The sequence below is a fragment of the Gavialis gangeticus genome, unplaced genomic scaffold (assembly GCF_001723915.1).
Source record: "Gavialis gangeticus isolate Ggan-Ray unplaced genomic scaffold, GavGan_comp1, whole genome shotgun sequence".
NCBI classification, from domain to species: Eukaryota; Metazoa; Chordata; order Crocodylia; family Gavialidae; genus Gavialis; species Gavialis gangeticus.
In genome coordinates this window covers 16,428,441-16,451,500 of record NW_017729032.1, presented here as the reverse complement: position 1 = coordinate 16,451,500, position 23,060 = coordinate 16,428,441, and the positions used below count along the sequence as shown (strand labels likewise).

General features: G+C 41.2%; 2 protein-coding genes and 1 long non-coding RNA gene across 3 annotated transcripts in view; 1 reads left to right on the top strand and 2 right to left on the bottom strand.

The window, feature by feature from the left end:
- Positions 1–23,060, top strand: part of CHORDC1 (cysteine and histidine rich domain containing 1) — a 31,454-nt gene that overhangs the window by 1,395 nt on the left and 6,999 nt on the right. Inside the window, exons 2-9 of the mRNA XM_019524109.1 lie at positions 7,334–7,383; positions 8,673–8,729; positions 9,584–9,744; positions 14,480–14,583; positions 16,081–16,139; positions 17,533–17,603; positions 17,803–17,908; positions 21,324–21,443. Coding sequence (XP_019379654.1) covers positions 7,334–7,383; positions 8,673–8,729; positions 9,584–9,744; positions 14,480–14,583; positions 16,081–16,139; positions 17,533–17,603; positions 17,803–17,908; positions 21,324–21,443 — 728 coding nt within the window. The remainder of the gene's footprint in view (positions 1–7,333; positions 7,384–8,672; positions 8,730–9,583; positions 9,745–14,479; positions 14,584–16,080; positions 16,140–17,532; positions 17,604–17,802; positions 17,909–21,323; positions 21,444–23,060) is intronic.
- The window catches only part of LOC109302532 (N-acetylated-alpha-linked acidic dipeptidase 2-like), a 107,795-nt gene continuing 89,145 nt past the window's right edge, over positions 4,411–23,060 (bottom strand). Inside the window, exon 20 of the mRNA XM_019524102.1 lies at positions 4,411–4,639. Coding sequence (XP_019379647.1) covers positions 4,622–4,639 — 18 coding nt within the window. The 3' untranslated portion in view covers positions 4,411–4,621. The remainder of the gene's footprint in view (positions 4,640–23,060) is intronic.
- Positions 11,192–16,542, bottom strand: LOC109302535. Its single transcript, XR_002098831.1, has 3 exons — positions 16,532–16,542; positions 13,144–13,148; positions 11,192–11,304 (listed from the first exon to the last, which is right to left on the bottom strand). It is a non-coding gene; the product is annotated as an uncharacterized LOC109302535 (long non-coding RNA).

Below are 23,060 nucleotides of genomic sequence, written 5' to 3'. Positions count from 1 at the left end.
GGGGGGGGGTGTCTTGTTGCCTGGGCAACTGGCTTGCTTCTCATCCTCCCCCCTTTCCTGGTCCTATTTCTGGTGGATATTGGGAGTGGGCTGTGGTCTCCGGCTAGGTGCGGGGGCTGTCCAAGGGGGGAGATTGGAGATTTCCTGGCCCCTACAGGAGACTCTCCTGTTCCCTTCCCTTCAGTTTTGCAGCATGGATCTGTTCTTCAGCATCCTTGGATGCACCAACCAACCCTCTGCTTCCCCCACCAACTCTGTCCTCAGCACTGGGGCACTGGGATCTTCTCAGGGGTGCTACACCCTGTTAGCAGCGCGAGGTGATTTGCAAGGTCGATGTCCAATAGAAATTTGAGGTCTAGTGTCTTTGAGTTCTTCACAGCAGGAAGACTGCTCCTTATTTATTTCTGTAGGCTCAAAAGAGTGAAAACTAAGAGCTGGCACTTTGTGGGGCACTGCAGAGTCAAGGGCGCTCTGCTTGGGTCTGAAAACATTTGGGACCACTGTGCTTTACTGAGGTATTGGCATCTTAGCAGCAGCCCATGGAGGAGGAGGAGCTGCCCCCAGCACAGGCGTAGAATGGAAGGCCTAGATCCGCGTTTCTCAACTTGTGGGTTGCAAGAATATATGAAAGGGTCATGAACAAACTTTTAAAAATGGATTTTCCTTTAAAGGAGAAAAATGAGGGAAACCCTATATTTTCCCATACAGGCTGGCAGATTTCCAGCTTGCAAGGGGCTGCTTGCCCCCCCCCCCACACACACACACTGAGGAGCTGGGGCCAAGGAGCAGCAGGTTGGGAGTGAGGGGTGCTGGGTTGGGACTAGTGTCTTGGTACAAAAAAAGGCGGAGAACTGCTGACCTGGATCAGTGGTTCTCAACCTCCTTAAATTCACGGTATCCCTTCGGAAACTACCAGCACTTAGTTTTCACACGTTTTTTGATTAGAGGAAACGGAACAATTCTTCTGTTGCAGAGGACTCAAAAAGCATACAACAGCTTAGACTGTATTTTAACACCATGGATTCCCATTTGAAATCTCTGGTTTTATTTTGTGAAACATGATTGCATGCCTAACAGTGCTGACATTGCATGAAAGGATCTCAAAGCACCCATCGACGTAGGGTAAGCCTTTTGGATGGTGTTTGCTTAGTTTAACCAAAAAAAAAAAAAAAGTCATCGACCACTGCAGTGAACACTGGATATGACCACTGGCATGGTGTCAGAGCCCTCTAATTGAGCATTGGGAAATAGAATGGGCCACTACTACTCAAGCGCTTGCATATAGAGTTTTGGGACATATGTTAAATGATGTAAACTTTGTTAGCTGAACAAGCATGAAAGTCCCTGCATGGACATATATATTGCATACAGATTGTTAGCAGTATTGCCAGATAATGTTTCACATTGGCCATGTGTAAACTTGTTACAGATCACTAAATCCTTTTTAATGGGACTACAGAAGATCAAGTTAATAATTTTTTGAAAACTGCAGCACTTTTTTCCACGTGTTCTGGATACGGTATTGTGTGTTTATATATGTAACATGCATGGACTGTTTAGCATGCTGTTGCTTTAGGTTCTGTGACGCATCAGAAGCTGTAAAAGTATAATCTAAATTGTTGTAACTAGTATTGCCCTGGGCTATTTTGAAAAGTCTCTTGTTGACTTACTTTCTACGGTGACCCTTAAGCATGACAAGTTTACGATTTAAAAAGCACAATAGTGCACTAGGTTGTATTAAGAGTGTCACTTGCAAGTCAGTGGAAGTGATTTTTCCACTCTGGCACTGGTGAGACTTGACCTGTGCACAGTTTTGGGCACTACACTTCAAGAAACAGAGATAAATTTTAAAAGAATCCAGTAGAGAGCAACAAAAATTATTAGCAGTCTGGGAAATGTGATTTATGAGACATAATTGGAAGAACTGAGATGTAGTGGAGAGAAGGGGGTGTTTAGTAACAGTCTTTTGATATTTAAAGCGTGGCTGTAAAGTGGAGGGTCGACTAGTCTCTTTAGAGACAGGGCAAGAAGTAACAATCTTAAATTGCAGCAGGGGAAACAAGCTGGGTATTAGGAAGAACATTTTCTTACTATGACAGTGATTAAGCATCGGAATAGATTATCTGGAAAAGGTGTGGAACCTCCACCCTTGCCATCTAACAGGAGGTTAGATGCTCGCTTGTTTGACATGGCTTAACAAAGAGAGTTTGTCTCTACTCCCAACTCCCTCCTCAAAGCAGGAGTTAAGCTTTGAGGAGGGAGTTGGGAGTAGAGACAAGCTCTCACTGTCCCTTCCAGCCCTATTTTTTTTGATTGTATGTACATGAAAGAGGGTCAGATGGACAGAAGCTGACAGAAGATGGTGACATAACCTCACTAAGCACCAGGAATGTGTTATCCCTTCCTTTTGCTGATGGCGCTCAGGATTAGAAAAGGATTTTGAAACTGAGGAAAAAAAATTCTTTCCTGACTTCTCCTGTGTTCTAGGTGTGTTGAGCTTCCTCTGTTGGAAATGTTACGCTGCCATCTCTGGCTCCAAAGCATGTGCTTTAAGCTTCCCTAGAACTCTTTGGTTTCTAGTAGGGGTGCACCGATAGAGATTTTCTTGGCTGATACCAATAGCTGATTATTAACCAGCCATATCAGCCAATACCAATCCAGTAACTGACTTACAGGAATGCAGTCAGGTAGGGTGGAGAGCAGCTTCCTGCAGGTAAGTCTGTGTAGGGGAAGGAGCATGATGGGGAAGGCAGATAGGGGGGGACAGATTGAGGCCCTCATGGTGAGGGAGGGAGTGGGGCTCGGGGCGTTACCTAGCCAGGTCAGTGAATGGGACCTGGGGCAGGGAGCGGACAGAACCACCAGTGGCTTGTCCAGGGGATCAGTGTCCTGGCACTTAAATATGGTGGCAGGGATGCTTGAGCTAAAGCTTGTCAAATGAGCTTTAGTTCAAGTGTCGCTGCTTCCATTTTTAAGCCCAGGGATGCTCTTAACTGGAGCCGAGCCAAGTGGGGCGAGGGCAGATGCGGGACACTTGCTGTGTGCAAGGGGGTCTCTGCCCTGCTCTTTTTGCCCCAGGGGCCCTGTGTTAGCCACACACCCTCTGTCCACCCGGCAGTGGGAGAGTCTCATTCACTGCCCTGGCTGGGCAGTGCTCCAAGCCCCTGCCCCACTGCCTCTGTCACTGTGAGGGCCTCAGTCTGCCCTCCCACAAGCCCCTGCCCCTCTGCAGACTTACCTGCAGGGTGTTCATCTCCAAACTGCCCAGCTGCATTCCTGGCCACTTGCATGTGTGCAGTGTGGCTTCCAGGGGCCCTGGCCAGAAGGCATATTATATTTATCAGTGAATATTTTTAGTTACACCAGCCAAGAAAAGCCAATAGCCAGTAATGTTAATTTTCCTTTTATCAGTGCCAATCCGATATGCAACCAATATATCGGTGCACCTCTAGAATCTAGTAACCATTCTGAGCCCTAGTCTATCCAAGGCTCTTCTAGAAATTAGGTCCTCTGTCTCATAAACCTTCACAGGAGGTTTATCCTTGGGGTAGGCACCCCATTTCCAGAGCTTATTGGGTTTACAGCTAAACCCAGGGGCCATCGTGCTCTGAAAGGTAATGCGCAGATGTTGTGTAAAATTTTCGCCCTAGTTGAGAATCACTGCCGTAGAGTGTTTAGGGTCCTTCTCTTGTAGCTGATGGCTGTCTGAATAATGGAATATCGCTCTGCTTCAAGTCATTTTTATTTAATCTAGGTTGGTCCCACAGTTGAACAGGATCTCTTTGCTATAAAATTGTGCCTTTCTGTTTCTCTGACTTGCAGATAGCTTCCTTTGTCTGCAAAAGCCTGAACCTGTTTCTTCTGTGAGTTCTGTATAATTCTCTTTTGTTACCCTTTTTTCCTACACATTTCAGACAAACGGAGTTGAACTAGCTTTTAAGCCCCAGCATCTTCCGGCACACCTCTTTAGAGTGTTTCCACTTGAATGGGAGCGCTTTATGACCATCCATCATTCCCAGTATTGCTGATGTGAGAAATTCTCATTGCTGCTTGCTATACAGGCGTTCTGTCATATAACAATGTCAATGTATGATAGATCTTAAGTTTGTTTTTTTTACACACACTCATATCCCCTTCCCCCAATCAGTAAAGAAAAAGGATTTTATGTGCCTCTTATTAAAGACTGAATCCTTTGTATTTGCTGTGCTCTCTAAACTCTTAACTTTAACAACCACAACATTTTGACTTGAGTACCTAAGCAAGGGATAATGTAATCCCTCAGCATATAAACAAAGATACAAGAATAGGGGCGTGAGTTTATCTCAGTGCATAGCATTGGTGAGACAAATGCTCTTGTTTGGTTCAGACTTAAAGAGCTCACTTTCTTTTAGTTTATTGAAATAGAAAAGTGACCTGATTATAACGTGTGCCTGAGGTTTTGGATTCTAAAGAACTTTTTTATCAAGTTGAAGACCTGACAAGGGCCAGTGGCTAAAGGTTGAAGCCAGAGAAGTTCGGGTACCCATTTCAGACTGAATGGAATTATCCATTGGAGCAGGAACCAGTGGAAGTAATGAATTCTTCATGGTCTCTGTATTCTCCCTCTTCTGTGGTATTCAGATCAAGACAGGGTGCCTTTCTGGAAAACATGCTATAATCAAATGCAAGCTTTTTTGGGCTTAGTGCAAAAGTAATGGGACAAAATGGAATGGCTTTTGGGTTGTCAGTCAGATAGGTGTGAGAGGGACTAGAAAAAACAAACATTGTTAAACCTTCTGGTTTAAGGATTATTAGTATGTAGATCACGAGAATACTGTTTTCATCATGACTGAGTGTTACCTTCATACTCATTATGATATATTTACATATTGTAGGCAAATAGCAGCCCCTATTTTTGGCAGCCACCTCTTAACGTTGTTGCTTTAGCTCTCCCCACGCCTCTTCTGTTGCCATGTTCCCCCTGCAGTGTAGGATTCACTAGCATGAAGTATGTGAAGTTAAGGGCAGGTTTGGTGTAGGCTCATGGGTCTGTAATCCCCAAGGGCCTGATTATAGGGTTGGTGTCTTAGAGTAAATTCTTTGAGTTGAGTCATGACCTCTGTTTTCATTCGGACTTCATGCATGGTGCGCCTGTATTACAGTATGATTGTTATAGGGCAAATGTTTGTGCTAATGTTTCACAAACGCTTTAGAAGACAGCCCTGTGCCCAAAAGGCTAGGAGCAGATGTTGTATTTGTCCGAGGGCAAGGTGTGCCTCTGTCTGTCCTGGAATTGAAAAATCCTGGGATTGGTGCATGCACAGCACCCTTCTAATCGGGGTTTAAAGGATGGCTGAATGCAGTTCCCCATTTTCTGCTATTGATTCAATTAAGTATTCCTGGGATGACAATTCAGACATACTTGGTAGTGTCCTGGGATAAATGGTTAATACTTAACCTGTGAATCTTTTGAAGATTTTTCCTAGGACAGTGGACATGAATGTCTGAATGATAGCATTTTTTTCCTGGGAGTTTATCCCTAGAGAAATGTGACATCAATTTGTAGCCAAAGAGCTTATGGTCTAAGGGGTCAGTCCTGCAAACATGCTGGCAAGATTAGCCACGTATAATAAATAAGGTAGAATTTGAATTCAGAGTGGCCTAGATAAATTGGAGAAATCATCTGAAATTATCAAATGAAATTTAGTAAGTATAAGTCAAAAGGTATGCATTTAGGATGAAAAATAACATGTACAAATACAGATTAGTGAACAATTGGTTAGGCTGCAGTACTGCTATAACTGACCTGAGGGTTACAGTGGATCACAAGCTGAAGGTGAGTCAGGTGCATTCTTGCTACAAAAAAGCCAATAGCATACTGAATTTTATTAACAAGGTTGTGTTTACAATCAAAGGAAGTGATTAACCTATTCTTTGGCATTGGTGAGGTCTCTCTTGGAGTACTGTGTCCAGTTTTGTACACCACACTTTGGGAAAGATGTGGACTAATTAAAGAGTCTAGTGCAGAGCAACAACAGTGATTAGAGGTCTGGGAAACATACTTTATGAGAAACAGTTTGACAGATTAAGACTATTTGGTGAAGAGAAGACTGAAGGGAAATTTTGATAAATCTTCAAAATATATGAAGGGTGGTTATCAAGAGGATGACAGACTTGTCTGTGGTCACAGGGATAGGATGAGTAGTAAGTTGTAAATTGCAGCAAGAGAAATTAAGGCTGGAGAGAACTAACTTGCTCACCCTGGGTGATTCAACAATGAAATGATTTATCTAGAGCAGTGGCTTTCAACCTTCTTTCAGTTGCAGACCCCTAAAACATTTTTAATGCAGATGTGAATCCCTTTGAATTGTAAGTGTGGGTGTTCACATACTTCTGATTGATCATAGTAAATTTTCGCAGACCCCTTAGACTCTCTATCCTTTGTAGTTTTGAGGAGCAGGTTGGACAGTCACTTGAATGAGATGGTTGAGACTGAGATGATCCTATCTTTAGCAAGGTGTGGGATCAGATGACCTCTTGGGGTCTCTTCCAGCCCTATTTTTCTTTGATTTTTTTGAATATATGTGGGCTTGGACTTTAGACGAACAAGAAAGGGAAAATCCGTGAGGGATATGCTGCTTCTACTTTTTCTTGCTTAGTAGGAATTAACTGCACAGAATATTAAAGGCAGGTGCTTTATTTCATAACCACTTGCTTTTCTTTTCTTGTCTATCACCATTAGTTTTTAAGGTTGATTTTGTTGTTGCTTCTCACCTGTACCATCCTGTTTTCATGGATTTTATTTATTCTTAAATCTTTTATGGGGACAAGGAGAGAGGGTGTTTTTCATTTTGTATAGCTCATGTCTGATATATTCTATTTATATTCGTAAGCCTTGGCAGTTCTTGATCCTAAACAATTGTCTGTCTGTCAGTCATCAAGACAGAGGCTGAGGGGAAATAGTTGCTCTCTATAAAAACATGATGGTAAACAGGGAACGAAGTGCTGTTTAAGCTAAAGGAGAATGTTGGCATAATAACAAATGGCTAATTCTTATCCATGAATAAACTTGGGCAGGAAATTAGAAGAGGGTTTCTAACTATTAGATAGCAGTCTCTTAACCTTCCCGTGGGAATAGTGGAGGCATAAAATCTAACTACTTTTAGAATGGAGTTCAGTACACTTACGAAGGGAATATATGCTATGATGTCCAGTTCCCTGCTCTTGCAGACTCTGACCCACATGGTCCCTCATGTTGCTTAGGGGGAGTTTGAAGCTTTAACTGCAATGGTGATTAGTAAAATAGTTGCAATTTTTTGTATTTGCATCTTCAAACAGTGTTCTTCTTTTCCAGATTCATGTATATATCATCCAGGTGTACCAGTCTTTCATGATGCTTTAAAGGTAAATGTGAAAGGATAGATAATGGAAGGCTATTTCAGGCGTTTGTTAGTGGTTTGCTGTAGAAATGTGAATATTTTTTCAAGTCTGTTAATAATTAAAAGTGTATAACATGTCCTAACTGTGGGATTTGGCCAGAAATCCTGGAAATAGCTTTTATCCAAAAATTCAAAAGAAATTTAAGGGCCTACAGCTGCTGCTGAAAATCAAGCCCCATCCACTAGCTTCTGATTTGTATGTGCCCACGCCCCGGTGATTAAGTGCAGTGGATGTCTTAATAGGGTCCCGAGTTTGTGCCTACACACAACTCTAAGGCTGTCTTCCTTCTAATACCCATTCTAAGTAATTCAAACAATGTCCGACTCATTCAGATTTAATGCATGTGAAAGGGTGAACAGTTAGAGAATGGTTGGCCAGTCTACAGCATGGGAGCCATAAGTGGTACAGGCAGCCTCTGTTTCTGGCTCACAGCATATCATGAAGGAGATGGGGCAGAAAGCAGAGCAGCAATCAGGTAGGGGAATGGGATTGAAGTGGCACTCAAGAAGGGCTCGGGACTAATTTTTTGGCATGCCTGCCAAAAAAGCTTGGCCCCACTGAATTAGAGGATCTATGGACACTGTTCTGGAGTAGTACAAATTAAGCAGGTATCCCTTGTCTTACCTTTCTAGTGTAATTTAATTATGTTAGTCAAACTTATCTTTAATAACACATTAAAAGTTCTGTAAATTCTCAGACTTATTACATGTTGTGATAAGAACTGATTGATTCATCAGTAGCTAAACTGCCTGGTATAGCATTAGACATTGATTGTGAGTTCTTATAACTTGGATGGGTAACTGCCCAAAGCAAAGATGACATTGAACAAGAGAGAACCAATTTGATTTAAACAGAGCAGTTACAATCAGTAGTCAGGAAGACATTTCTATCTTCACTCTGAAAAATGGGCTTGTTGTCCATTGTAGTAGCAGATGAGACCAACCTCTGAGATAATGGGTGACCAAAATAATGATATTTTTTGACTGTCCTCCTTAGTCTGCACATCCAGTTGGTAAATTGTTGCTAAGTTTTGACATTGCTTCATGGTGAGGGCAGCATGTGTGTGCTAGCAATGATGGCTATAGAAGTCCTATAACATAGAGAAAATAGAAATAGAGAATATTAACAATCGCTAAACGAAGGGAGAATATTTTGAATTTAAGGGCATGCTTCCAAGGATTATCATTACCCTTCTGCTTCTACTGAATGAGATGTTCATGTCTATTTCATTATTTTTATTCAAAATTTTACAGGGCTGGTCATGCTGTAAAAGAAGAACAACAGATTTTTCTGATTTCTTGAGTATTGTGGTATGTATTGGCATCTGACTTTTAAAATAATCATTGCAGGTGTGTAAGGTATCATGGTTTTACCTATCAGAAGTAGATGTGAAGACAACCATAGTACCACCTGAGCAAGTTTTAAATGGAAAAACACTAACCCCGCTGCACAAAAAATACCATTTTTGTAATCAGATCTTCCAAGGGCAGGCTTGTCTTGTGGACTATTCAGATGTGAAGTTGCAATTTCCAGGCTTCAAAAGTTTTTGCTTAATGCTGTCAAAATATGACTTGAATTACCATATTTTCTTGCGTATCATGCACACTTTCTGCCCTCCGAGCCCCAAATCAAGCGTCTTAAGTGGGGGTCCTGATTTTATTTTTCTTCACTAGAATAAAAGTGAATAACTTAATAGACAGTAAAGAAGTAAGTTTTACAGCTGCCCTTGCAACAATCAGAGGTCTGGCTTTGTTGCTCTCCTGCCACACCAGAAAATTGTTGCTGCTTTACCCAGGCCATCTCCTGGTATGCCACACTTCCTGGGCACTCTTTCCAGAAGGACTTTTTGTCACACAGTTGGCCCTGACTGGAAAAATCTTGTTTTTCTACATTCTGCCTTTCAAAAAACAAGGTGTGTTTTACTGGGGATGTGTAGTAGGTAAGAAAATACCATAATATAATGAAGGATGGTGATAAGGATCCCCTTCTAGTCCTTGGCCTAAAACAGAAGAGGCACAACACACACTATTCTAGAAACTGAAATAAGGTAGAGCATGAGGGTCAAAATGCATTGATTCATAGCTTATTTTTGGACTGTGCATGACAAGTTGTATTTATTTCCATATTAAAACATGTTCGGGGTTTTTTTTTCTTTCAATGACAGGGCTGTACAAAGGGTTTCCATAATAGTGAGAAACCCCCTGAGCCTGTTAAACCTGAAGTCAAAACTACCTCTGAACGAAAGGAATTAGCTGAACTGAAACCTAAATTTCAGGAGCACATAATTCGGGCACCAAAGCCAGTGGAAACAATTAAGCGGCCAAGGTACAGTATATGAAAAAAGCATTTGTACCAGGTTTGTTTTCATTTGAAGACAGGGTATTACAACTTTTGCTGGATTTATTGCTGCTATCAATTTTTGTAAAAGTTACTTGGGTCTTGCAAAAGTGATAAGACCCTAATCTAAATTGCCCTTAAACTTTTGGCTCCTTCTCCTGTGAATCATAGATTCCAAAATCCTCATGAGATCATGTATGGCATTTTCACACTTGGTTTTCTCCTGTTCTTTTCTGATATTATATACATTGCCTTTAGACGAGGCAATCGTTTCATGCTCTTTATTTCATTACTTTTGGTTTTTTAGGGCTTCTAGGAGCCCTAGTCAAGGACCAGGGCACCCTGTGCTAGACACTATCCAATCACAGAACAGTGCCCCAGAGAGCATGTTGACTAGGAGACTTTACTAAAAGCAGGTTCAGTGAACTGTAAGGTATGGAAGCCAGTTTGGAGAGTTTTTAAAATAACTAGGACATTCAGTATGTATAAAGGTAACTAACAGAGAATAGTTTACCATTCAGCTATGAGCAAGAGACATCAGCTACGTACAGATAGGTAAAAGAAAATAATTAGAAAATGTTTTGCATTTGCAACTTAAGCAGTGGTCTTCGCCTAATTTTGGCAAAAGTTTTTCATAGGTGAAGGAGAGATTCAAGGAAACTAATGAAATATTTTTGCAGAGGTTTACACAAAGCTTCAGTTCAGTGAGGGGCATCATATGGAGAAAGCGCAGAGTAGCTTGCTTAACAGTTTAACAGGTGGCAGTGGAGCTCGTATTGTGGAACTATTGTGGGGGTGGAGGGTTAACATTTGAATAGTGGATGAGAGAAGTTGGTGGATAGAGTGAGGATGTTGTTAGACTGACCATAAAAGTGAAGACAAGTAATTTATTTCATAGTTTCATAGATGTTAGGGTCAGAAGGGACCTATTAGATCATCGAGTCCAACCCCCTGCCCTGGGCAGGAAAGGGTGCTGGGGTCAGATGATGCCAGCCAGGTGTTTGTCCAGTCTCCTTTTAAATACCTCCAAGGTAGGGGAAAGCACCATCTCCCTTGGAAGCATATTGCATATTTTGGCAACCCTCACTGTAAACAATTTTTTCCTGATGTCTAGTCTGAATATGCTCTCTCAGTTTGTGGCCATTATTTCTAGTTACCCCGACGGGTGCCCTGGTAAACATCGTATCCCCTATTTCTTGCTGACCCTCTCCATGAGATCACCTCTCAGCCTCCTCTTGCGGATGCTGAAGAGGTTCAGGTCTCCCAGTCAGTCCACATAGAGTTTTTTGTGTATGCCTGTAACAATACGAGTAGCCCTCCCCTGAACCCTCTCCAGGCCATCAACATCCCTCCTTAAGTGCGGTGCTCAAAACTGGACTCAGTACTCCAGCTGCAGCCTGAGCAATGCTGCATAGATTTTTTTTTTTTCTTCTTCTTTCATCAACTTCCTGCTGGAAGTGCGTAACATCATACCCCATCGCTCGTCACCGGTGCCACAACCCTTCCGCTGCAGAATTCCTCCCCGAACAGCGTGGCCCCGGGCTCGTGCTGGAGCCCAGCTGTTGTTGCTGCCTCTTCTCTTGCACAGCTGGAGTGCTGCAGGCGAAGCCCCCTGACACTGAAACCCCCATTCCACAGGCTGGATCCAGTGGCTGTATGGGCCAGATCCAGCCTGCAGGCCTTATACTGCAGACCATTGAACTAGAGTTAGGTCTGTGAGTGGTTACACAGAGGTGGTAATTTAATTTGTATTTGCAGATGCTAATTTTACCCAGAGATGAGATGTAGAGCAGCAGTAGGCAAGCCCTGGCACAGGTGCCAGAGCATGACACGCAAAGGAATTTTGTTTGGCGCGTGCATCTTGGGGGAGAAAGCTGGGAAGGGGCTGAAGTTGTACTGCCACAGCAAGGATTGGGCCCCTCACAACTCCCTTACCATCCACCCCTGGCACACTAGCATCTTATAAGTCAAGGTTACAGGTGCTTTTGGCACTCTGCCCAAAAATGTTGCTGACCCCTGATGTAGGGGGAGAAGAGAAGAGGGAAAATTGCAGGAAGAGGGATGAGGAGACTTTTGAAAGTGATTGTTGTCTCCTGGACTTCCTCCTATTTCTCAGTTCATGTTAGGCAAGAGAAGACGCTTTCAAGGAGATTGTGCACCTCTGGGTTGAAGGCATCATGAATGATGAGGATGAAGTGCTGATTTATATTATATGAGATAATTGCTGCAATGATAAATGGTACGAGGAGAGGTCCCTTTATCATTTAGGGTTGTATGGGTTTTGTCCCGTTTATAAAATTCAGCCTGGCAAACCCTTGAGCCCCCGTAGCTCTGAGTACTGCTGTTACCTTTCCCATTCAATGTACCCTCAACAGGAATGTAGTTAACTACTGTACTCTTGGGTTCTTCAGTGGCCCCTGACACAACCCACAGCAATGTTAAGGTCTGCATTAGGAAGTTATACTTTTCTAGAGGAACTGCATGTCACATCAGACGATCCATTGCCATGACTGACAGGGGTGGCTGCACTGTCTTTTAAAGGAAAAACCAGCATTGTAATCACTTAAGCAATAACCTGCCTGTAGGTGGTGTTTCTTTTGATTTCTAATGAGATGATGGTTGGCATATAGCATAAATGGAAGACATGAACTGCATAACTCATAATGGACTTCACATGGCTTTCCCATTGATACCCAGGTTTGAAAGCCTAGTATTCCTCAAAGCAATTTCATCCCTACTTTTTATCTAATATACCTGTGGGTTGGTTTTTATCTACCATACATGTGGATTATATATGATTGTGCAATTGCTTGTGGTCCCATTATATCAGTTGTTCTCCACTTCTGTGGAGGGGTGCCCCGACTCTGAAACTTGTTTTGAATGTGGCAGCATCCCTGATTGAGAACCACTGTAGTGTTCAACTTACCTCGGCGTAAGGATGTAAATATTGTTTAAAAATATTGTTTAAAAAAATTATCCATTCAACTGATAGCCAAGCAGTGTAGATATTGCTGCTGCTGCTGCTGGGAGCCACTCCCTGGGGCCTTTGACAGGGTGGGGAGGAGGCCCTGGCAAGCCCTGCATGACAACACAGCCCACATAAAGTGGAGGTGTGCAGAGGTGTTCCCAGCCCCCTCTCTGGGAGGGAGGGGGCACCTGTGAATAAGCAGCTAATTGCTTAACAGAGTTGATTAATTAAAACATCAATTAAGTCAGTATTAATTAAATGATACAGCATCAGCAATTAATTACCTAAACATTACTTGGTTAGAGCATTAATTGATTAAAATATTAATTAATTACTTCAAGCAGAGTCATTAGGCCTTCCTCTGTTTTCCTCTTTAACTTATAGGCCATGGTTCTAGTCCCGTGCCCCCACATCCCTACCTCTCCTGTCCTCCTCTCTCCTACCTCCTTGCCTCCCTTACTGTCTGCTGCCTGTCCTGCTGCCTTCTTGTTCCTGAGGCAAAACCACTTCCCTTCCCCTCCGGACCGCACCCTGCACTAAATGTTAACTGGTAATGTATTACCAGTATAGATATACTTGTCATTTAAATTTTTAAACTTTCGCATCCCTACGTCAGTGTTTCTCTGCGAGATGCTACACAGTCAAACCAGGGAGAGGGCTGTATGTAGCACATTTGGTTTTCCTGCATTACCATTCTCTGACTGGCATAAAGTGGGCAGGAGAGGTTGTTCATGCTGCAGCCCCTAGCACCCTGCACAGGTGGAACTGTCCCATGCACTTTTGTTTCTGAAAATGAGGAGTGGGGATGCTGGGCCAGGGAAAGTTGCAGCCCAAACCAGCTTTCCTGCTTATTTTAGGCTAATTGGTGAACCCTAATGCAGAAGGAATATGCACATGCTGCAACTCTGCCCATAGGGCAGTTGTACCTGGCTATTGCCACGGTGACACCTGTGTTCTGACATCCCAGTTGAGAATCCCTATACAGGCATACCTCGTTTTATTGCGCTTCACTTTATTGCGCTTCGCAGATACTGCGTTTTTTACAAATTGAAGGTTTGTGGCAACCCTGCGTCGAGCAAGGATTTAGAATATTACATAAACTTAGTTGATGAAGCAGCGGCAGGGTTTGAGAGGATTGACTCCAATTTTGAAAGAAGTTCTACTGTCAGTAAAATGCTATCAAACAGCATCGCATGCTACAGAGAAATCTTTCGTGAAAGGAAGAGTCAATCGATACGGCAAACTTCATTGTTGTCTTATTTTAAGAAATTGCCACAGCCACCCCAACCTTCAGCAACCACCACCCTGATCAGTCAGCAGCCATCAACATCGAGGTAAGACCCTCCACCAGCAAAAAGATTATGACTTGCTGAAGGCTCAGATGATGGTTAGCATTTTTTAGCAATAAAGTATTTTTTAATTAAGGTATGCACATTGTTTTTTAGACATAATGCTATTGCACACTTAATAGACTACAGTATAGTGTAAACATAACTTTTATACGCACTGGGAAACCAAAAAATTCGTATGACTCGCTTTATTGCGATATTCGCTTTATTGCGGTGGTCTGGAACTGAACCCGCAATATCTCCGAGGTATGCCTGTATTAAATTCTCATATTTAAACTGATATGTTGTAAACTGAAATCTGAGAAGAATACTCTTCTACACTGTTCAAGGCTTAATGTAATTTTATCGATCTTCCATCATTTATTTTTAACCAAGACATTATGAATGCATTTAATTTTTTTTCCAGCCCAGATGAACCAATGACAAACTTGCAGCTGAAAGTATCAGCTTCCCTGAAACAGGCGCTAGATAAACTGAAACTGTCATCAGAGAATGACGAAGAAAAAAAAGGTAAAACACCCTAACAAAGCTCAGTGGTATGCCTGAATACGTTTACTTAAGTGATGGATTGTCTCTAGCTCAAAGGTTACAAAACTAAATGCGGAATCCCATACTCCAGATTCTGAACTTAAACATGAAACATGAATGTATTGTAAGTTTTGGCTAATTTCAAGGGGCCTAGACCAGCCTGCAAGAAGTGTGGCAAAGCAGAGGACCCCAAAGCCTGTTTCTGAGTGACCACAGGAATAACTTTTACCCATGTGACAGCCAGCTTGGTAAGCAGTCAGTCTGTAATCAGTATGTCCAGTTAAACCAGTAATGAAATTCAGTTAAAGTGAGTGCAAGATATGAAAGAAGACATTAAAAAGGGAAGAGTATATTAAATAATCAAAACATACTATATCATAGCTTTACCTCAAAATGTTAGTAATGGATGTACCTAGATGTGCTAGATACTGTTTTGTTGTAATAGTTATTTGTGTTAAGTTTCTAGATAAGTTGTAAACATAAATAAACTAGCAATCTTTGGTTATGGAGAGGAGAAAAGCAGGATGGTAACAAGCAATATTCCATAATGGTAAAGGAAAAACATAAGAAATCACTTCTCCAGAAGTATATTTTTCACAGTAACATAAATCCCAACTAATTGATACCTTGTGCATCCACAAGAAACAGTCCAGTTCCAAAAGTTTGGTGAAACAAATTTAAATGAAACCAATCAGAGATGGTTTATTAGATTGTTAGAACCAGCCACCTATAAATATAGGATATTGGGTGGAGGGAAATTTGGAGAATTTGGCAAATTCAGGAAGGCCTGCTACAAATCTGCATGCCACCCTCTTCCCGCTTTTGAGTCTTCCCAGCCAGTATAGGTAAGAGTCTGTTGTGCTGTCCCAGGTAGCCAGATAGACTTTGGGAGTAGTGTTTATTTTTGTGTTTTGAGGTGCAAGCAATAAAAGATTCCTGCAAGGTTACCTTTGAGCCAATATATTAAAAAGGTTTTTCTTGGAAGACCATGTCATGTCATAAATAATAAAAGAACATTTACACTACCTCCACAGGTCAACTTCAACTTCTAACTCACACACCATATATGATGCCGTAAAATGACACATTTTGTGCCAGTATGTCTCTGCAAACAGATGGTGTGACTTGGGGGGGGGTTCTTTTTTTTTCTTTTTTTTTAAAACTTAAAACTGATACCAAGAAAGAGATGTGTTTCAGATTGGTTTGAGGTTCTGACACCACCTCCTAGCACACACTGTCCTTTTACTGAAAGTCACTTCCTGATCTTCTCTCCTGTTTACAGCACATGGAGAAAGCAGTTTTGTATGCATTTTTATGGATTTCTGTGTAGCACACCAAAAATAGGAGCTGTTTTTTTCACTTCCTGGTTCCCTGAAGGGTCTGTCAGATACTAGCCTTTATTTTTACGTGAATTCAAGAGAACTCAGCACCTGAGATATTTACAATAACTCTGTTTTTATTTATATCACATTTTCACAGAAGAGGACAGTGATGAAATCAAGATTGGGACTGCGTGTAAAAACGGAGGCTGCTCAAAGGTTAGTTTTTTTATTCTAAGTACATGAACTGAATTCTGAATAAATGAACTGTTCAGGATTTTGAAGTTCGTTTTAAAAAAAAACCTCCCAAGTAATTCCAAGATGGCACAAAGTTCATAAATAAATAGGCACCTTGCAACATGGTTTTAAGGCTAGAAAATGTAAGATGCTCTGCTTTGTCAGTACAGTAAACTCAAAATCAAGGGCCACTGCTGGGTCCAAAATTAACAATTTTAGGGCATGTCTCTACTGTTTATGCAGGGTTCCTGAGAGTGCCATTAAGAAGCATGCCCTGCTCCCACTTATGTCCCAACCTGGAATAAGGAGTGAAACCACCCTGCTACTCTCAAGCACACCAGAAACAGATCTCAATAGCAGCAGCAGCAGGTGACTTCAGCATGGCTTTGCCATCTCATTTCCAGGTTTGCGACCTGCACAGCAGGAACAGGTGGGCAGGATGTGCTTCTTAATGTGATCAGGAGCACCATAGAAGCTGTTCATAAATACATTTTGGGACTCATGGTTTGAACAGCTTTAATAATTTCAACTGTTGGTCTAAAGTATGAAGAATGGGAGGGCCTCCAACTATTTCTCAGACTATTTATAAGCCCTTTGCATTACTTTTGGCCACTAATGAAGATCTGTTGAATCTATGAAACATGCACCAGTCTTTCTTACTGAAAGAGCCACTAAGCAAGTAATCAAATACATGTTAGGATTGTAATTGCAAAACTTTTTTCTTCATTGATTATCAACCAAACTGGCTTGCTCTTTCTCTAATAGCCTTGTATTGAACAAAGGGGAATGGTTGAATAGAAATAAATAGTACACTTGAGTGTCAACAGCTTTTGTTCTTTGCTTCTGATGCTCTGGTGAAAGCAAAGGTAGCAGCACATTTCACTAGATTATTGTAGCCGTTAGGTGAGTTAAGAACCCCCAAAATTACCAGTAGATTTTTTGCTATCATGCATCTGAGGCATTGATCTATGTATGTGTGACCATTTAAAACTTGCAGCTTTCAAATTGTTTGTAGTTATTCATTCACCTGTAGTTATTTAAATACAAATTTCAAGAACTCTAGATTGCTTTGTTAGAGGGCCCAAATCAACCATTATGTGCAGTAATATTGATGGCCTCCAGATCATTTTGGTAGACTATTTGAAGAATGGCTTTTAAGCAGTGAATTTCAGGTGAACTTTGTATGAAAATCTTTAGTTGAGCTTCTTCTGCCTCTTATAAAATGACAATTCTTGGTTTACTTCAGAAATAGTTGATTACATAGCCAGTATACCAAGTATATTAAATGAACTTTGTCTGCTTTGCTAATTAAATGCTTGTTAAAGCTTACTATTTGAAAGGGTAATCTTTTTTTTTAAATATTATATTTCATCAGAGATTTGAAGGACCACAGAGCACAGAAGAACTATGTATATACCATTCTGGTGTACCTATATTTCATGAAGGGTAAGTATTATGTGATTAATAAAGTGTTTCCTTAATCATAGGCAGCTGCTCTTTCCAATTTTAATTCTGTAGCAGGTACTAAATTAGCTTTTCAAATTTAATGAGGTATCCAAAAGAAACACTTTGTTTTAAAAATTGTTCATAGTAGTAAGATTATAAATACTTGGTTTGTTTGTTTTTTTCCTCTTTAAACTTACAGGATGAAGTACTGGAGCTGCTGTAAGCGAAAAACTTCTGATTTTAATACATTTTTGGCTCAAGAAGGATGCACAACAGGAACACATGTATGGACTAAAAAAGATACTGTAAGTAGCACTAGCTTTGCCCCAGGAAGTTGTCTGTCTTGAACTATCTGGGTATTTAAAAAAAAAAACTTCTGTTTTGACTAAATTTGAGACTTTTAGCTGAGCAAAAACACATTTCCATACTTACAAAATAATGGAATCTCAATTGATGCTTTTAGGAGTTTTATGAGCACTCTGTTAATACCAAAATGGAGCCTGAAGTAATCTTTGAATAAACTGGTGCACTTTTTTTTCCTTGCATACACGCACAAAAAAGGCCCTTGCAAATGGAGGGTGGGGATGGCCATATTTACTTTAAAGTAAGTTGATTTGTGAATATATGATGTTCCCCCAGTAATTAGATTCTATATCTGGAAGATTTATAAATTTGTTATAATTTTCCAGGTATAGAATCTAATTATTGGAGCTTTGTCTTAATTTGTCCCCCTCCCACTGCTACAGCAGGGAAAATAAATCTGAGGGTCAAGTAGCCCTCTTACACTCTGTCCTCCCCAGCTTCTTCCCCCAACAGCCCCTTCTTCCCCTCTTTACTGTCAGACCCTACTCACCCTGCCCACATGGAAGTAAGGGGCAAATCTGACCTTGAAATAAACATACCTGTAATAATTCACATATAGGCAATTTACTACAGGTACCCATAGACTTATCAAAAGGCATCATCACTTCTGGATGAGCTGATTTTGAAATTGCTGCAAGTTTTAGCACAGGTACTCCATAAACACGCTCCTAAGCAGAACTTTTGTAGCTACTTCTATATAGCACTAACTAGGAATGATATTGGTCTAAAACCAAAAAGCTCATGATTTACCATATACCTCACTGAACTGGGCCCCAGTAGAGTCAACAGTGTTTCAAGTCATGGTGACTCCACAGCTCAACACTGCTCAGTGTGTGTATACTCCTGTTTTGCTGCTGCTCTCTGACTCTCTCACTCACTCCATGTGCTTATTAGCCCCCTGACTCATGACTGAAACCAGACTTGCTTGTCATGAGTCCTGGGATCCTCCAAAAATGTATGTGCAAGTGAAGTGCAGAGCAACCTGGTCCAGCTCCACCTCATGGAGGGCAAGGCCACACTAATCATGTGCCGAGAGAGGGCACGAGGAATTTTGGGTGAAATACTTGGGGCCCCATTTGATGTTTCCCAGAAATTAAAGACTGGTGAAGAAACAGGAGTAACTGGAAATGGGGAAAGGGTGCAGCTCAGCTGTGGGAGTGAACAGGAAGTTGAAATGTATTAAGTGTAGTGGCTCACCATGACTGCAGTTGGCACTATGTATTTTATTCAGATGAACTGCACTAATTTATTCCCTTTGGCATGTCTGCCCAATATGGGCCATGTTTTATAGTAGTGCTCAGTGTTGGCTGCATTTAAATCAACCTCATAGTTGTTCACCATGACTGAGCACATGCTGGTTTTGGCAGCAGTTTAAAGATAGACAGTGTATTTAATGAGGTTTCTTCATATGCAAATATAAAATTAGGGGCTTCCCCCCTTCCCTACCAGCTGACTGGGGGGTGGAATTGTATTAGTAAATACAGTATATGTTTTTAGATGATAGAATGAAAAGTTTGAGGCATAAGTGTTTATATAAATGTGCTTCAAAAAAAGAGACAATCTTGAAAAGCAGGTTTTGTAATCCTTTTCATTAGATGAGGTCTGTGGAATTTTGAAATTAGGAATGTAATGCATCTAAGTGCATAAAACTAAATGCTCTTACTTCCAAGTCTCTTTCTTAGTTGGTGAGTTGTATGAAAGAGTAAGAGTTCTAGGTGTTGGGCTGGCAGATAATTTTCTTATCCAGTCCAGTTTCCATTCAAGTATATCCACTTTCTTGCACTGAAATTTAGTGGATTATTTGGATGGATTATTGATTCACTTATAGGTCTGTTCTATAGCAGAGCAGGGAGCAAAATTTAAAAAAGCTAATAGGTGCTTGTATTTTCATTCAGTTCCTATTTAGAGGCTTTCTAAAGAGTTAACCTAAAGGTGAGTGTTTTACTGATGCAGAGCAAGAAAACAAGCACTTCCAGTTTAAAAATTTTAGCTGATCACATCCTGTCTTCAGACGTGTCTCATTTCCATTGTTGACATATCAGTTCCTGATTTGCCTAATAAATTCCAGCCAGTAAACATTGTAGTAAAAACATTTAAAGAAAAAGATTACCAGACAGAAATTGTAGTTGAGGTCACTTCTTCTCACTGTCCCCCCTTCCCACCAAATCTCCTACTCCCCTAAAACAAGGAACCGGTGCTAGTTCTTCAGCTTGTTTGTAACTCCATTTCTCAGGTTTTCTCCTTAGCAGAAAGAATAAAGAGAGCTAAATCATTCTTGAAAAGAAATGATATTATCAAAAAATAAATCTCTGCCATTTCAGCAACTAAATGCATACTTTTAGCCAGTGGGTGTGTGTGGCAGGCTTTCTCTGTTCCAGTGGAGCCCATCCTTCTGGCCCTATGGGCCAGGTGAGTGGCGTGGGGTTCGTCTGTGTAGGGTAGGTGCTTGGGGTTAGTCAGTCTGGCCCGATCTAGCCATGCACTACTCTACGTCTTCATGCAGGGCTACATTATGTGACCCATGGGGCTCCCCACAGGTCTGGCAGCACAGGAGTGGCAATTAACGCTGTCACTGCTCCCCTGCTGCCAAACTTCTGGACTGTTGTGGAGCTCCACAGGTCAAATCTGGACCACAGGGGTTGAGCGCCACTGCTCTATTCAAAATGTTAGGGCCCAGATGCAAACCAGGTTCACTTTCCATACTGCTGTCTTTTTTTACATTCAGTTATGCCTTGGTAACTTTTTTTGAGAGTCTATTTTCAGTTACTCCTCCAAACAAGTTAATGAAGTGCCAGGTTCAGGGAGCCATTCTCTGTTCAGTAGCAGCTTCTGCTGCTTTTCATCTCAGACCAGTGGGTTGATTTAATCTTTCCCTTCCATCCTGGGCACTCCTGTTTTTTAACATCTGCTTTTCCTTCTGTGTTCTCTGTACTTTTCCTACAAGAGGGCACTTGTAGTGCAGTGTCTGACCTCTCTTTCATATTATTATGAAGACTTCCTGAGGTACCATTGGCCTGTTTCAGGTGCCCTTTTACCACTGCTAACTGTTATAGTTCCTCTACCCATTTATGTTTGGACTTTCTCTTGTGAAAGTAGCACTACAATGCCCCATTTTCAGCTTGGTCTAGTTCATAAACACGGCTGTTCTCCATTCTAGATTATTTTCAGTAACCATGAAAGAAGATAAGAACCTGAATAAAACTTTGGTCTGCTTCTCAACATCAGTAAGATGTCTTCATTGTGCATTTTCAAGCAGAATTGAGCCGTGTACTGGTTATAGTATTTTGTAGTAGTTTTTGGAACTGTATTCTTTAAAAAAATATATAATGGATATTTTTTCAAAATATCTGTTTTTAGGGGAAAAAAATAGTTCCTTGTAGGCATGACTGGCATCAGACTGGAGGCGAAGTGACCATTTCAATATATGCTAAAAATTCAGTTCCTGAACTTAGCTATGTTGAAGCAAATAGCACAGTGGTGAGTATATTTCATTTAATTTTTGAAGCATATTTATTTATAAAACCTAGTAGAAGAGAAGTTTTCTTGTTGTATCTTTTGCCTTTTTTTGTAAAGCAGAAATAAAATGCTATGTGCAATTTTTTTCTCCCATATGGGGTAATTCTTTGTGACACTTTTACTCTACCTATGTGTAATTACCTAAAATATAAATAAAATGCTTGTACTGCAGCTTAGCAGCAAATAACTTAAGCTTTTTGAGGCCTTTCTGTAATCTCATCATAGAAAAATAGGGCTGGAAGGGCCTTCAGGAGATCATGAACTCCCTGCTCAAAGCAGGATCATCCCTGTCTAAACCAGGCTGCACAAGTGTTTGTCTAATCTGCTCTTAAAAATAAGAAATTAAAAGATTCCATGACCCATCTAAATCTGTTCCAGTGCTAAACCACCCTCATAATTAAAAAGGTCTTCCTAATAGATTTCCCTTCCTGCTATTTAAGACCGCTACTTGTTTTGTCCCCTAATGGTCTTTTGCCATCCTCTTTATAACCCTCAGGTATTTGAAGACTGTTATTCTCCAAACTAAATCATCCAAGTTCAAAATTGGACACAGTACTCAGGGTGAGGCCTCACCATTGCTGAATAGACCAGAAGAATTAGTAGTTTGACTTGTAGGCAGGACTTCTATTGATACCACCAAGTTTACTCTTGGCCTGCCCAAGTACAACCCCGCAGTTCCTTTTCTGTGGTACTGCAGCTATCATAATCATAGAAGTAGGGTCGGAAGGGACCTTGTAGATCTTCAAGTCCGACCCCCAGCCTGGGCGGGAGAAAAACTGGACTCAAATGAGTCCAGCCAGGTAGGCATCAAGCCTCTTCTTAAAGATCCCCAGGGTAGGAGCCAGCACCACTACCCTTGGAAGTTGGTTCCAGCTCCCAGCCACCCTAACTGTGAAGTAGTTCTTGCGGATGTCTAATCTAAACCTACTCTCCAATAATTTGTGTCCATTATTTCTTGTCATGCCAGGGGGCGCTAAGGGAAACAGTGTCTCCCCCAAACCCTTCTGGTCCCCCCCCAGTGAGTTTATGGACAGTCACCAGGTCCCCCCTCAGCCTTCTCTTGTGAAGGCTGAACAGGTTTAGGTCCCGCAGGAAGCTATCTGTTCCCTGGTCTGTTTTATGCATTTGATTGGTCTATCCCATATGCAGCACTTTGTGCTTACCCTTACTGGATTTCATTCAATTAATTTCAGACCTCTTTTCCAGTTTGAGGTCCTTCTGAATCTTGTTCCTGTCCTCCAAAGTGTCTATAACATTCTGTCCAGTTTTAAATGTAAAATTGTTATATATCGTGACTTTTAAAGAGTCTTGCATTGTTTGTGCCTTTTAAATAAAATAAACCCATAACTTAAAGAATGTCACTCTTTATGGTAAGCAATTTCACAGATGCTGAATCCTACACAAATTTTACAAGACAGCTCTAGTATGCTCTTTCTTAAATACACACCCTAGAAAATTGTATTGCCTAATAGGAATATTTTCATCAAGACATTCGGCAACCTTCACAGAAGTACACACCACCACTCTTGCATTTCCACACCCTTTCCCTCCCCCCTCCCCTTCCACCACACAGGACTT